The following is a 14,988-nucleotide window of genomic DNA, read 5'->3' as shown; positions in this document are numbered from 1 at the left end:
AGTTTCCAACTTTTACATACATGAGAGTTGCCTACTTTGAAGGAGAACCATAAACCTTACATAGGTATCCTACTGATAGGACAATCCTCATGGAATTAGCAAGACAGCTCATGACAGTGCAGTCATATTATACCAGTCAACATAGGCCCGGATTTGGGATCTACTCCACCAATCCTCTTAAAATAAGTAATTCATTGACCAAAGTGTACAAAGCCAAGCCCATGAAATCTGAACTCTAGCTAATTACATTGAAAAAGTTCAAATCCAGGATGGACTTTGATTTCAGAGGCATGAATTCTAAAATGAAGAGGGTATTCACCCATGTTCACAGCATGGAGGATGTATGGATAGATCTGCACAGTGAAGTAGATGTGGTCAGAATGGACCATTGTCGGCTTACTTTGCAGCAACTCATTGATCTTCACTTAGTCCCTATTCTGAAAGGGGTTGAGGATAACGAGATGATTTTGGACAACGAATTTCACAATAGCCAGATTGAGAAGCTTCTTCCCATTCCAATCTAGTGGCAGCTGAAAGAAACGGCTTCAATTTTTGATGGATTTCAAGCCATATTGACGAACTCCAATTCATGGTTGAAAGGAAGGAATCTAAAGAGAATCTAAGCTGAAAACCATGGTAGATTGTACTCATTTTGGGCCAATAGGTAGTAAATCTCGGGTTGAAGGTAAGAAGAAAGAAAGTTCATCTTGTTGGCACAATCATAATCATAATACATTATAAGAAATAAGTTTAAAACTTTACAGCAGTTTATAAAAGTTAGCCGACTTTTAGTTATGCATGCAGTTACTAAACTGCATATTATCTATATAATGTAATGTCATTCATTGAATTATATATCAAAACATTAGATCTCTTATTTAAAACTCCAATATGGGGTATCAGAGTGCAAATGGAGATCAACATAGTGCATATATTTTTTGAGAATTATGCAATGTTGCTATGATAAGAACAGTGTACATAGTTAAAGACACATAATGCTGGATGCAGATAAATGATAGGAGGAAGTAAAAAAATGTTGGCATATCTACGTTCCATGATTTTAATTTCTTAAGCCTAGCGTGAAATGCACCCTTCATACTCAGAGTTTGATGTCATTGACACGCACCCTTCATATAGGTTTCTAAGGTCTAAATAAAATGATATGTTTGCAATATTTAATGCCAGTGTGTTAAGACAAGGAAAGTTGGCGCAAAAGAAACTGACCTGTTAGATCGAAATTCCTAGGACATTAACCCGTCTAATCGGAGTTAATGGTGCGGAGCGTGGAGGAATTTAAATCTGTTACATGACCCATTCAGGCCATCTCATGCTTCTGTCGCCTTCATGCTGTCACTTGATAGAACTATTGCAATCATCTACATAGAGAAATTATCTGTCTGCATAAGTGTTTATTGAATCCATATTTCATAGAATAGCATTCTATAGTGTGTGAAAGTACAAAAGCCATTCTTATTTGTTTCAAGAAGGCATTCAAATCATTTTTTAGCACTTTGAAGGTTCAAGTCTGAAGACAGCCACAAGTACCTTTGTCAATGCTACAAGAGTTTACATTTGATGGCCCTCTTTTCAATTGTTGTGGCTCCGATTAAATTACTCATTCATCTATCGAGAAGTTCTAATTTCTTTAAATAGGTACATGATTGTTAACAAAGGCACATTCTCTTTGGGTGGGGTGTCTTTGGGTGGGGTGTCTACATAGTGCTGCTTTGGCTTAGCACTTCATCTTTTAAGTTGAAACCTTTCTTTTAGTATGCATCCAATATTGTTTAAATCAACTTTATTTATCATTTAAATATGGTCACACAGGTCTCCATTATTGATGATATTAGTGGTGGAAAAGCTAAGATAGCTATTGCACATGATTTGAATAAGCAATCTGCTTCAAAATTGAAAGAAGATATACAATATTGTGATGATCATCCTAAAGAGATCAATAAGCTTCAAAAGTAAAGGACCGAGATTATGAAGAAAAAGGTTTCATGATTGATAATATTGGGAAAGTTCTTGATCATGGTGAGAAGATAGAACTTTGGGTTGACAAAACAAGAAACTTTCATTTTTAGTTATAGAATGTAATCTTGATCATTTTGGAGGTTGGCAGCATCGGAGGATGGAGGAACTTCCATCATCTCAAGTCAACTTCTTGCTTTGACATGGTGCTCTACATGAGAAGCATTTTCAAAGTATTTGGTTTTCTATTTGTTTTGCTTTATGATGCTGACAGGTTTAGGACTTGATATTGCGCTCAATATAGGTTGTTGTCAAGTGAGCTTTAGAGTATATGATCGAGAATTATACCCTTTTGCGGTCACTAGACAATGATAGAGATCTGTCACATCTCCTAGGAATCATTATCGGTGAAAAAAAAGATTTTGTGGATTAAGAACACAGCTTGAAGCTACGCCTTCCGAAGGGCACAAGACAACTTGATGGAGCCTTACATAGTTCAGTGTTTGCTACTTCAGAAAAAAACATTTATGTATTCATATATACTTAGCATATGTTGCTATGTAAACCCTAGGGGGGATCCCTAAGGTGGATTTGATGTCTTCAAGATCAATGTATTACGGGGGAATGTAGGTGTAATCATAATCATAATACATTGTTAGTATTAAGTTTAAAACTATAGAACAATTTATAACAGTAACCCAACTATCAATTATGCAGTTACTAAACTGCATATTATCTATATAATGTAATATCATTGATTGAATTATATATCGAAACATTAAATCTGCTATTTCAAACTCCAATATATCTACATCAGGATTGGAAATGGGTTTCAAAATGAAACTCAAGGGAGGAAAGATTGTCATTCCTAAATCACATTCTTCTCCAGCTCCTCTTAGAATGCAGGAATCAGAAGATGAAAAAGAACCAGCGATCATTTCTCCCTCACATCAGCCAAATGACCAAGAACAATCTATCCTAGATGAACCATTCTTGGCTGCAATAGATGCCGATGTGGATTCTTTCTCTACCGTGTTCACACCTACCATTCCTATTTCCGAGGTGAATACTTCAGCATTGCCTATCTCTTATGTGACCCCTCCTAATCTCACCTTTGAACAATGCAAAAACTTGGATAATATCTTTGAAGCTTTTTATTCTTTTCCGGCTCTACAAGAGGGACATGTTTCCCAACTTGATACCTCGACTACAAGATTCACAATGTTCATGTCAGAGTCATTACACAGAACACCCATGGTTCAGACCATACAAATAAAGGCATGCACTACGATGACGTAGATTCAATCAGGATTAATGTCTATCATAACCACCATCCTAGTTTTAGCAATGTTACTCTGGAGAGGAGAAAGATCAAGTTGCAACCAGATAATCTTCCTTCAAAGAAGAACAAATCTAAACTTCCAATACGCAAGGCAAAAGTTGTCTCACCAATACTTGTTGATTCTGAGAAAACTAAATATGCTAAAATTGCATAGCCCTTAGTGGACAAACCGCCTGAAGAGCTTCACCACTCAAATTACAAGCTCATCAAAATTGAACTTGGAAAATATTCGCAGGTAGGATGCCAGCAAGATGCACTGGATGCAATCTCTACTTTGTCCAGCAGAAACAATGAACTCCAAGAGGAGAAAACCTAGCTCAAGTTGGAGAATGCTCGCCTTTATGAGATAATTTGCCAACAATCTTCACAATCCATTGTCACCACACCACATTCAGTATAGGTGAATCAGAGAGTTGAAGCGAAAAAGGCTTGCTGATGCAGGAACATCCAAGGATCAAGGCAATTGACTTAGATGTAGGTTTTGGTCGAGGATCAAAACTTTTGACTCGGATGTGGGTTTTGGCTAAAATTTTATAGGTAGTTGCATGAGGAGTTATTTAGATTGTCGATCGAGCTCAGCTCGATTAGTGGTCGTTTCAACATTTTTCGAGAGCCTGAAATATCATCTTGGCCTCTGAAATTGAATTTTTGTGTTTTTTTCTAGTTTTTTAGAAAGTTGTTTTTGTAATAAAGCCGAAATCATATTCTTGATTTCGTAGATTAATTGGCAATTCATCTTGCCTTAGTTGGGGGCTTTTCGTGGGAAAAATCAGAATTCGTAGGATGGGTTTTCAAAATTACAAAAAATGGAAAAATCTATTTTTCACAAAAATTTGCCAAATATGGTAATTTTTGAAATTGTAATAAGTAGTTTTTTTTCTTTCATTGTAGAAATAGAGTAGAGTTGGAAAATTTGAATGAAGAATCTGGCATTCTAAACTTCTGTGTTGTGTAATTTTCTGAGTTATTATTTTGAAGGGTTTGGGCTACACCATTGGGACTACCACATACATAGCGAGGTAATGACTCTATCTTTGTAGTTGTGCACAGATTCTCAAAAATGGCTTATTTCATTGCTTGTAAGAAAACTAGTGATGCCACTAGGGTGGCCGAGTTATTCTTTTCTAAAATAGTCAAATTGCATGGGGTTCCAAAAACGATCACCTCTGATCGAGATACTAAGTTCTTGAGTCATTTCTGGAGGCCCTTATGGAAGAAGATGGGGACAAAGTGTTACATCCCAATTTTTGACCTAGCTTGAAATATAGTCGTTAAGGTTCGCATGAAGTCAGTTGGCAGTTTAATTTGATATAATCTAGCGAAATGATAAGATAGTTGGTCGTTATGATTTCAAGTGAAGATGACATGTTAGTTGATCGTTAATCGCAAATTCATGGAATTAAGATAAAAGGTTAACTGTTATGATTATTTATGATTAAATAATATATAAATTAATCACGAAGAATTTCCTTGCAGGAAGCATGTCGAAGGGGTGAAAGCATTGTCTAGAAAAGAATTAGGCAGGGCATCACCATCACTGGGCAGACGGGTAAAGGACTTAGCCAGAATACATCTGCGGGACTTGCATGAGTTATTAAATAATTTAATTAAAATAATTGAGTTCAAATATAAAGCGTATTTTAAAGAATTTTAATTTATCTTTTGTTATATTGTTTTTAATAATTATTTATTGCGTACATCTAAATATAAAAACATTTTAGCTCCAATATAATTGAATAATTAATTAAGTGATGATTGCTTGTTTATATTAGATTTTAATAATTATTATAACTTTTAAACTTCTTTTCCTTCCTCCTTTCTTTTCCTTTTAAAAATCGATTTGAAAGAAATTTGAATGGTTTCTTTGTAACTGTTTGGTAGCCGTAAGGTCAAGCTAAAGCTTATTATATGAACCCTTAACATATCGGCATTCATCTTTGCCTTGGGCATTCTCTTTTTCCTGTACACTTTATCGTTTTCCTACCTCTTGACGTTCCGAAGCCATTGTTAATTGAATTTGTTAGAGACTGAATACGGCTTGATAGTAACTCCACCCCGAAACAAAACAGTATTGTTTCCACAGTCACTGAGCCAGGTTATACGGTTGATGTCAGTGCAAATTCATCTCAAGAAAATTGGATTTATAGAGTCATGTAACATGATTTGGCTTTAATAATCGTTTTATGTTTTCCCTTGTTTATGACTGCATCCTGGAGCCGGCAAGTTATTTTGAGGAAGTAAAACCCGAATTAGTCTATAAAACTACTGCACTTAAATACCAAAATGCCATTTTTCATTATACTGAAGTATGTATGCCTCCTAAATTATTGAAACTTCTCTTATTTCTATTCTACCAATTGCTCTTCATTTATCATCATTGCTATATAAATATATATTTGTTTGTAGAAGAAATATTGGTATCTTTTGTATAATCCAATAGTGTTGTGGTAGAGAATATATTGCGAGCATTCAAGATGGATTGTGAGTGCATTGAGTTGTTCATTTCTAGTTAGCAAGCTGGATATATTGAGTTCATCTGTTGTATCTGTGTGTTGTATATAAACTCTCTGATCATATACGACTATTGTGTATTGAAAATTTGTTTTCAAGGATATAGATTTTGGAAATTGGTTAAAGATATAAGTGTAGGAGACAAGTAAGAATGTTGCTGAATTTAGAATGGCCAGTCGTGGTTTCTTTCTAATGCAGCTGTTGAATCAAGAATGTTCAATGTGTCTCTTTTTATTAATATAATTGCAGACTGAATCGGGGTGGTCAGTAAAAGATTTCTAGTTCTTGGAAACTGCCTTTAATCATAGATGTTTCTTTATTCATAAGGGAGTATTAAACATGTATAAAAGATATGGAAATGCAATGATAACTGTGAATAACTAATTCAGTTTAGAATGTATTACAATCATTCATACCTTGCAAGAGTGAAATAATTATTATGAAACAAGCACCTAGGAATCATCGGCTTGGAGGTGTGTGGAAAGGATCATCAATAATATGAACCAGTAAAATCAGTTATGACATTTTAATATATATCATTTAATATGAATTAATAATAGCTCATGCATATTCCTGTTATAGTGATCTCCTGCTGCCAAGTTGTATGGTGTGTTATATATCATGATGCCCAGTGGATGGAATGATGTTCCCTGTCAATTCCGAGTAGGGAGGGCCTTTCTCGTTAGAGATCATGTGGGGATATATTGTGGTCCAAGGTTGGTTGGTTAAGCCCCTGACAATGTTTCACCTCTCTCAAGATGTCGGATATGCGTCAAACAGAAATAAGCTATGCATTCAATTGTTTATCAAAAATAGGTATTATCATTTTTAATTATGAAGAGGTAAGATTAAATTGAGTTAAATTCATTGTGATCATTATTTTACACCTGGATTGATTTGTGAAATTGTTTTCATTCATATGAATATTGAATATAAGTATTTATCTAATCTTGAGAAACTGTCACAGATAAGTAATCGGAAGGAAAAGAAATCTGAAGCCCTAATTGATTGGGTGACAGCTGGAACCTTAATTGATACAGTGGTATTGGAAACCCTAGTTGAAATTCATGGTCGTGGAAGCCCTAAAATGAATCTATGGAATCGAAAGCCCTAAATTGCATCTGTGGTCGCAGATGCCCTAAAATGAATCTATGGTATTGGATGCCCTAAGTGAGATAGCGGTATCAAAAGCCCTAAATGAACCGAAGGTAAACCATGCCCTAATTGATACAGAGGTATGTGATGCCCTAATTTAAAATAATATAAGTATTTAATTTGATTTTAAGATAGCGGTTTTTAGATGATAGATATCATATGAAATTGTTGTAGTGTATCTTGGACTAATCCAGGTGGTTGTAGAAGCATTCCTAGTTTGGTTCGAACTCAGTTTTCCGAGGTATGTGGTTTTCAATTTCTGTAGTAATTTCTTTTGATGGTAAATCAAGTGTTTAGTTAAGAAATTTTGTATAACTGCTTTTAACAGTAAATCTTATTCACATGAACATGAATGAAATAACTGTCTTCCTATGAAACGAAGTAGTAACTATATTCCTTGAGTATGTTGAATGTTAAATTAGACCCAGAAAATCAGGATGTTACACAAAGTTACAGTTTAATAGTGCTTATCATCCACAAACTGATGGACAAATAGAAATTGTCAATCGTAGTAGGGGTAATTTTCTGCGATGATTTGTTGGGGAGAAGCTCAAATAATGGGATTTGGCATTGCCCCAGGCCGAATTTACTTATAACAGCTCAGTGAATAGGTCAGCTGGTAAGTCAGAATTTCAAGTTGTTTATGGTCTTAATCCTCAGGGTGTTCTCGATTTGGTGCAACTTTCCTTGGGTGACAGAAGTGATGATGAAGAAGCCTTTGCAAAGCAGCTCTACCAATTGCAGGAAGATGTAAGACAGAAGTTATAGGACAGCAATGAGTGGTACAAAGTGTCCACAAATGCTACTAGAAGGTATCAAGTTTTTAGTGCACGTGATCTAGTGATGATTTATCTCAGAAAGGAGAGGTTTCTTACCGGGACTTATCATGAAATATAAGAATATTGGTCCCCGCAAGATTCTAAAGAAGATTAATCATAATGCTTATGAGGTAGAGCTCCTCAGTGGTCTTGATATATCTCATGTGTTTAATATTTCCGATTTATATACTTTCCATGGTGACGATGCTTGTATTGAAAATGAGGATACAGTAGACTGGACACACACTATCCCCATCAAGAAATGGGAAAAGGTTGCACATATTCTAGACAAGAAGACTGTTCAGACTCGCCAGGGTGACTACAATAGATATCTCCTGCAATGGGAAGGGTTGGCACTGACAAATAGCACCTAGATTACAAAATGGGATTTGCAGAAGCCAGATGAGTCTAACTAGAAGTAGTTTGAGAACCAGAACTTGCAAAAGCTGCGTTATTTTCAAGCAGGGGAAAATGATGCAGGAGCATCTGAGGATCAAGGCAGTTGACTCAGATGTGGGTTTTGGTCAAGATTTACTTTCAAGGGTCATAACATTTGACTTGGATGTGGGTTTTGGATGAAATTACAAGCAATTGCATGAGGAGTTATTTGTATTGCCAATCGAGCTCTGCTCGATAAGTGACCGTTTCGACATTTTTTCGAGAGCCTAAAATATCATCTTGGCCTCCAAAATTGGATTTGTGTCTTTTTCCAATTTTTTAGAAAGTTGTTTTTGTAATAAATCCAAAATCATATTCTTAATTTTGTAGATTAGTTGGCAATTCGTCTTGCCTTAGTTGGGAACTTTTGTTGGAAAAAATCAGGATTCTTAGAATGGGTTTTGAAAATTACCAAAAATGGAAAAATCTATTTTTCCCAAAAATCTGCCAAATATGGTAATTTTTGAAATTGTAATAAGTAGTTGTTTTCCTTTCATTTTAGAGGCAAAGTAGGGTTGGAAAAGTTCAATGAAGAATCTAGCACTCTAAAAATTTTGTGTTGTGTAATTTTCTTAGTTATTGTTTTGAAGGGTTTGGGCTACATCACTTTGTTTGAGCAAATCACCACAGAGAGAGTTCATCCATTTGGGACGTGCTCAAAGTCCTTGAACGTCTCAAAGGTCGAAGAAAGGCTCAATGACATGCTTTCTTGCTTCAATCAAGAATTAAAAACCTTGAACAAAGATCTAAGCACATGGGCCAAAATGTCGGAAACTAATTTCAAAGTCTTAGTCACATATGACATCATTCCATCTCCGAAAATGTTCTATGAATACTAAGGGCTCATGGGCCATATGGTGCAAATAATGGAAAATTTGGTGATAGAGGTACAAGAAGTCCTCAAAAGGCGCAATACAATGGAGATTAACGTCGTGAGTGATCTAAGGCAAATGGGTTGCATGGTGCTTCCTGAGGATGACAATTTGGTGACAGAGGAAGACATGACTTCAATAATCACCAATAGGGTCAATGTTAAATTTGAGTTGGATGATTTCGGAGTACATATGATGAACAAGTTCTCAACAAAACACCTATGGGAGTCCATTGCAGAAAACTACCAAATTGTTATAAAGTGTCACACTGTTGTAGTCAAGGTTAATGCAATTTCATAGAAGATGGGAATTCTAGATCCTCAAATGCTTTGTGATTACATCACAAAATACCAGACCTTTTTTGACAATCTGGAAAGATTGATTCAACATTTTTACAAGTTTTCCATCAAGCTTGTTTACATGTTTTCAGCTTTAGTTTTCGAAGATATGTTGCATGTAATCCGATTACACGAACCTTCACTCATGTAATCCAATAAATCTTCTTCCTCATTTGACTTAGTCAAGGTGGTTGTGTTCCTTCCACTTTTTCTCTATTTTTCTCTCCTTTGCCTATATAAAGGAGTGCCCTTCATTGTAAATAATCATCTTTTTCATATGCAAGAGAGCTCTGCCAAACTTGTGCAAGCATAACTGTAAATGTGTAGTACGATTTTGAAAGAAAAAGTGAATATAAAGAGAGCATTTTGTTTCGAAGTCGTGTCTGGAAATAGTTGTGACTACAATTTGTGTTTATTATCTTTAATTAATGGTATTCTTGTGTGTATTAGAGCAAATTGAGTACGACAAGCAATTGAATTTGAAGCTATGACTCGAAGCAATTGTCGTGGTTTATATTACTGTCTCATATTCATACAAAATGTTAGAATTAAGTTAATTTCATGTCTGTGAACTGAAATAACTTATAAGATTATAATGTAGAAATCATGTACTTCTAGAAGTTTGTGTGCCCCAATAGTAGAGATTTACCTTTGAAGAATTGCATAAGAGTTTGTGAGCTTCATGGTTATTCTTATAGTATAGAAAAACTAGACATAGATCTAAACCGGTACACTTTCAATCAGCCTATGAGTTGGTGTGAATTTATCGATATCACTGTTTTCATCTTTTAGATAGAAGTGTAGTTAAAGAGATCCATCTTGCCCATTGCCCACTCCACCAGTAAGTGGATCCTTTCCTGAAAAAAGAGGAAAGAATATTAGTAACAGCCTCTAAAGCATCTCTTAGCTTCTTGCTTACCTTGAATTGATCAAAGGAAAGGTGAGAAGGGGGAGCCTTCCCTTTAAAGTAGGAGACTTTGTCTAACACATTGTAGCTAGCAATAAACTATCAGTTGCAAAATATCCACCCAACATTGTTGAACTTTAAACTTTGATTTATATATGGTGGATATCTCAATAAGTATGTGTTCTACAGATTTGGTGTGTGTGTGATTTTAAAAATATTTTAAAAAATTGTATATTTTCAAATGTTCAATAAAAGTGCCAATTTTTTCGTCGAGCTTTTGGCGATTCTAAGATATTCAAAAGGTTTGGGTCAGCCAAGATATTGCGAAAACCAAATTTTTTAACTTTGCTAATAATAGCTATTCTTTTTCTTTAAGCATTTGGGAATGAGAGAATGTTTTTGAAATCGTAGTCTTCTTCTAGGTGAATATCCTCCCAAGACGTGACAAAAATTGCAAAAAAATGGGCCTTTGTGCTCTATTGCCTTCCCTCAGTCTTTGTTTGAACTTGGCTGGTTCCAGCAAGAGGACAACAGCATTTTCATCAAGGCAAATGCATGTTTGCTCGATGAAAATTATTATTGGCAAAAAGGGTGAACATGCCCTAAAAGAGCAAACCAAAATAGGTGGTTAAAAATATATAAAAAATTCTCAATTTGCAAGAAAAAAGGAGTGTACTCACCTCTGCCAATAGTGGCATGTTGTGATGGTTAAGTTGTTGTGTTGTTATCCTTGCCATCAAGGTTCAAATCTCATGGGGATGAGGTCCCCCGTTTGTGGCCTCACTGGTTCATAGCTCCAAGTCAAAGCGTTTACCCCTCTTTTACAAAAAAAATTTAAAAAAAATTTTTAAAAAAAAAAAGTTTACTCACCTATAAGAGATGAAGGGTAATAAGTATTAAAATACACAAAAGACTCTACAATATCAATATAAAATTAAAATATCTCTAAACTGAGACTTTTTGAAGCTGCTTGGATGAATATGGAAAAGAAAAGAAAATAAACATGAAGATGGACAAAGACCATATATATCTGCCTAGCAAAAGAGAAAGCACCCCTATAGTCCTCAACAACAACCTAGAGTCTCACCCACATGCCCAGCCAACACGTCATCTCACTTGGCAAAGTCCCTCTACACAGACACATGCAGATATCTTTAAAGATTTATATCATATGGAATATGTAACTTCTACCGTATTGTGGTAAAAAGTTCTGTCTCCTTCCCGATGTGTGTAGCAGAACGGTTATCATTAAGGGAACAAAGTATTCACAGACAATGTATGCAACAAGTTCATCGCAATTAAGAAAAAAAGAAGACTATCATATAATGTAATGCTAATTATATAACAAACCATCTGTTAAAATCTTAAATACAAAGGTCTGCACATTGAATTCTAACATTTATAATAACAATTGTACCTTTTTTCCTCCTTCAATGGGCATGGAAGCATTCTCCACTGCAATGGCAATCTCTTCAACATCATCATCTTCTCTGAGATACAAAAGTTCCAATTAGAGAGTACCAAAGAACAGCTTTCCAAAACTAAAATCAGATTTAAACAACCCATGGAGAAATTACTGTTACCAAATGAAATATGCATGCCAACTATTGAATTCCTTGATTTAAGATCCCATTAATGACATTCAAAAATGTAATTATAATAGTGAAATTTAGCACATGGACAATTCTATCATTATTTAAATCAATATCTTTATAACCATCAAGTACGGCAATCAATTTCAAGCCATAACAAAAACGGTAGCAAAGATACCTACAACTAAAGTTAAATTTTGTACCCCACAACAATCAGTCATCAATAACAATCAAGTTTAAGTTCATTTCTGCTCAAACAACAGTAAGTTTTGGAGAAAAAGTAACAGGCACATGTGATGTCCCCTCTTTCCGATTAGGATCAAATGCTGTAACCTGCAACCATTTGTTAGTACAATATCGAAAATCATATGCAAAACATATTAGAAATATTGGATATAAGCAAAAGTTAATCTAAGTACTACCCAACCTACCCTTCCTAATCCTTCGGAAGAGATTCTTTCTCCAGTCACCTAACCCTCTAGTGAGAATTTTATCTCGATTAGGTAATTGTCTCATCTCTGACATATGCATATGTTTGACCACTAAAATATATATATTGTCTCTTAGAGATTCTCTAAAAATCTCTCTCTAGGTTCCAATTTGAAATCCCGACATTCAACTAAGAATGCCCTCTAGTCACTTAGTTCTCTTTATGAGAAACTTGACATCCATAATTGGATGCCCTCTACCAAGATTAACTTGGACTCTATAAGAACTATAAAGGTCTCTTTCATATATATATATATATATATATAATTGGTAATCATTCTCTACACTGGGTATATTAAGTTTATACATATTAATTATCACATTCCCCTTCAAGTCCGCAACCATGTATGCCCCTCCAATGTATATAGTCCTCTATCTTTGGATATGAACTTTGTGGCTTACTGCAGCACATGTAGGTGTATCTATTGAATAAGAGTTTGGTCTCTAGAGTCTTCTTTTCACTATATCTGTTATCACTTAACTGAACTCTATGTTTGGCTATTGTTCAGGCCCTATTGTTTCTACTTAGAGGGTTTATTAGGTTGACATTGCCTTAGTCCATATTAAGTTCTCTCTTTCTTGAATCATTGCTTGTTCCTCCCATCACCATGTATAGTTTTGAAATAATTTTGATTTACTGATGTTAATATGCTAATGAGCTCTGTGTTTAATGATTTCATTAAGACTTCACTATCATTATGCATGTATTGGGATAGGGTTGATCGACAAGTTTAACGATATATTGGGAACGTTGCATGCCTGGAGTTTCCCTTAGTATCATTGTCTTTATTCTAGATACCAACCCTCTTATGCCATTGCTATTTTAATTTCTTGCTGTTCCAATTCTTGGCTTAAGCTTTCCTTATGAGGCTGACTACAGTACTTTACTCCTGGTCTTGTATCTTATTCAATGCTCTTGAATTTGTATCTAATATCTTTTAATCCAATACTCTATTGTACCTACTTCTTGGTTGTTGTGATTGGTGTATAGGAATAATGAATTTGTTCTTGATGCTCCTTATTCCTTCTCCCGTCACTGAGTTATCACGAGTTGGATATGAACATAGCGATACCTCCACTTTCAATGATTTTCTCTGCATATCATCTGATGGCTCTCCTTGCCTTGCCCGATATTTGTTTGTTTCCTGTTTTGATTACTCTAATCGTCTATGTTTGACTTGTTCCGTCTATCCATTTGGTGTTGTCTACACTGGCAAGTTGTTTGTTTTATTGTTTTCTCTGCTTTCCCAGATCACTAGTTGATCCGTAATTTCTGAGATGATATAATAATGAAGACAACGTGTAATGAGAAGTAGTATTTGGCCCGACTGTATGTCTTGTTGTGTTATCTTTCCAATTAATATAAAGAAAAGGTATTACTCCATTGATATTCACCTTGCGATATCCGTAGATGACCTAGAAAGTCCTCTATCCATTGACGCCCAACAATTCTTTGTTTATTATTTCAATTGGTTTCTCATTCATATTAGTCTTAGAAATAGATGTAATCTATCGTATGATCTCATTTCAGTCTCCTTGCCTCCCCTCTTCTAGCCTCAACGATTGTTCCTTATATCTCACTCGAATGCCTGAGTGGTCACGACTCTTAGGGTAATGTAATCATATTAATATAATTAGATATTACAAATTATATGTATGTCTTATACTATTATATTTATCATAATATTAAATCGATTATTAGTTTATCTATTTAGATTTGACATATTTTTTATTACTATAAATAATATTATCATTTTAAAAATATCATCTTATTATTATTATTAAGTATTAAAATTAGGGTTTCATATAGGGGATATGACAGCACACTACATAGTATATAATACATATCAATGTTGGCTATCTCACTGCAGTCATCACAGGCTTTTCTGACACCAACATCTTTGAAGCTCCAAAACATTGCTTCCATCCATCTAGAGTTTCCATTGGAAAAATAAAATAGTCTTAATTGTAGTCATCGATGAGCTGCATTTGATGCTTCCTGACATATGTAGGTTCATGAATTCATTTGTTACATATGATTGGGAACTAAGCTCAATCAGCGGTAGAAGGGTAGCAAACATTGCTATAATTTCTAAGTTGGTAGGAAAGGAGATACATATGCATAAAATTGAACACGAGATGATTAATTATAAATATATGATGATGTGTCAATAAGTTTCTAAATAAGTTGAGATATATCAACTATACTTATCTAATTTGGATCGTGTGCCTTATCTCTAGTCTCAAGCTTTCCTCCAATAAATCCAATATGCAACTAAGGATTATCTTTAGTGAAGGACTTTTCATGACCACAACACCAAGAAGTAAATTAGATTTTAACAACAGAAAATATAGGTGAAACTGTTCATGAAATATGGTTCAAACAAACATAAATGAAAACAAAATGCAAAAATAAATCAAGATCATTCTACTCTTGCATTGCTCACATTTCTAAATTCTAATATTAATTATAATTTGTATCACATTGTTTGAGTAAATTACATTATAATTATTCTAAATGAGAAGACCAATAAGACATCTTTAAATATTTTGGT

General features: G+C 34.6%; 1 protein-coding gene across 1 annotated transcript in view; it reads right to left on the bottom strand.

Moving 5' to 3' along the window:
• LOC149580157 (sphere organelles protein-like protein) overlaps nt 1-14,988 on the bottom strand; it is a 228,577-nt gene that overhangs the window by 116,951 nt on the left and 96,638 nt on the right. Inside the window, exon 5 of the mRNA XM_089789771.1 lies at nt 11,770-11,842. Coding sequence (XP_089645897.1) covers nt 11,770-11,842 — 73 coding nt within the window. The remainder of the gene's footprint in view (nt 1-11,769; nt 11,843-14,988) is intronic.

This window comes from Cupressus sempervirens, chromosome 1 (genome assembly GCF_028749045.1).
Source record: "Cupressus sempervirens isolate cs-2001-9-10 chromosome 1, ASM2874904v1, whole genome shotgun sequence".
Lineage (NCBI taxonomy): Eukaryota > Viridiplantae > Streptophyta > Pinopsida > Cupressales > Cupressaceae > Cupressus > Cupressus sempervirens.
This window is presented reverse-complemented; position numbering and strand designations above follow the sequence as displayed.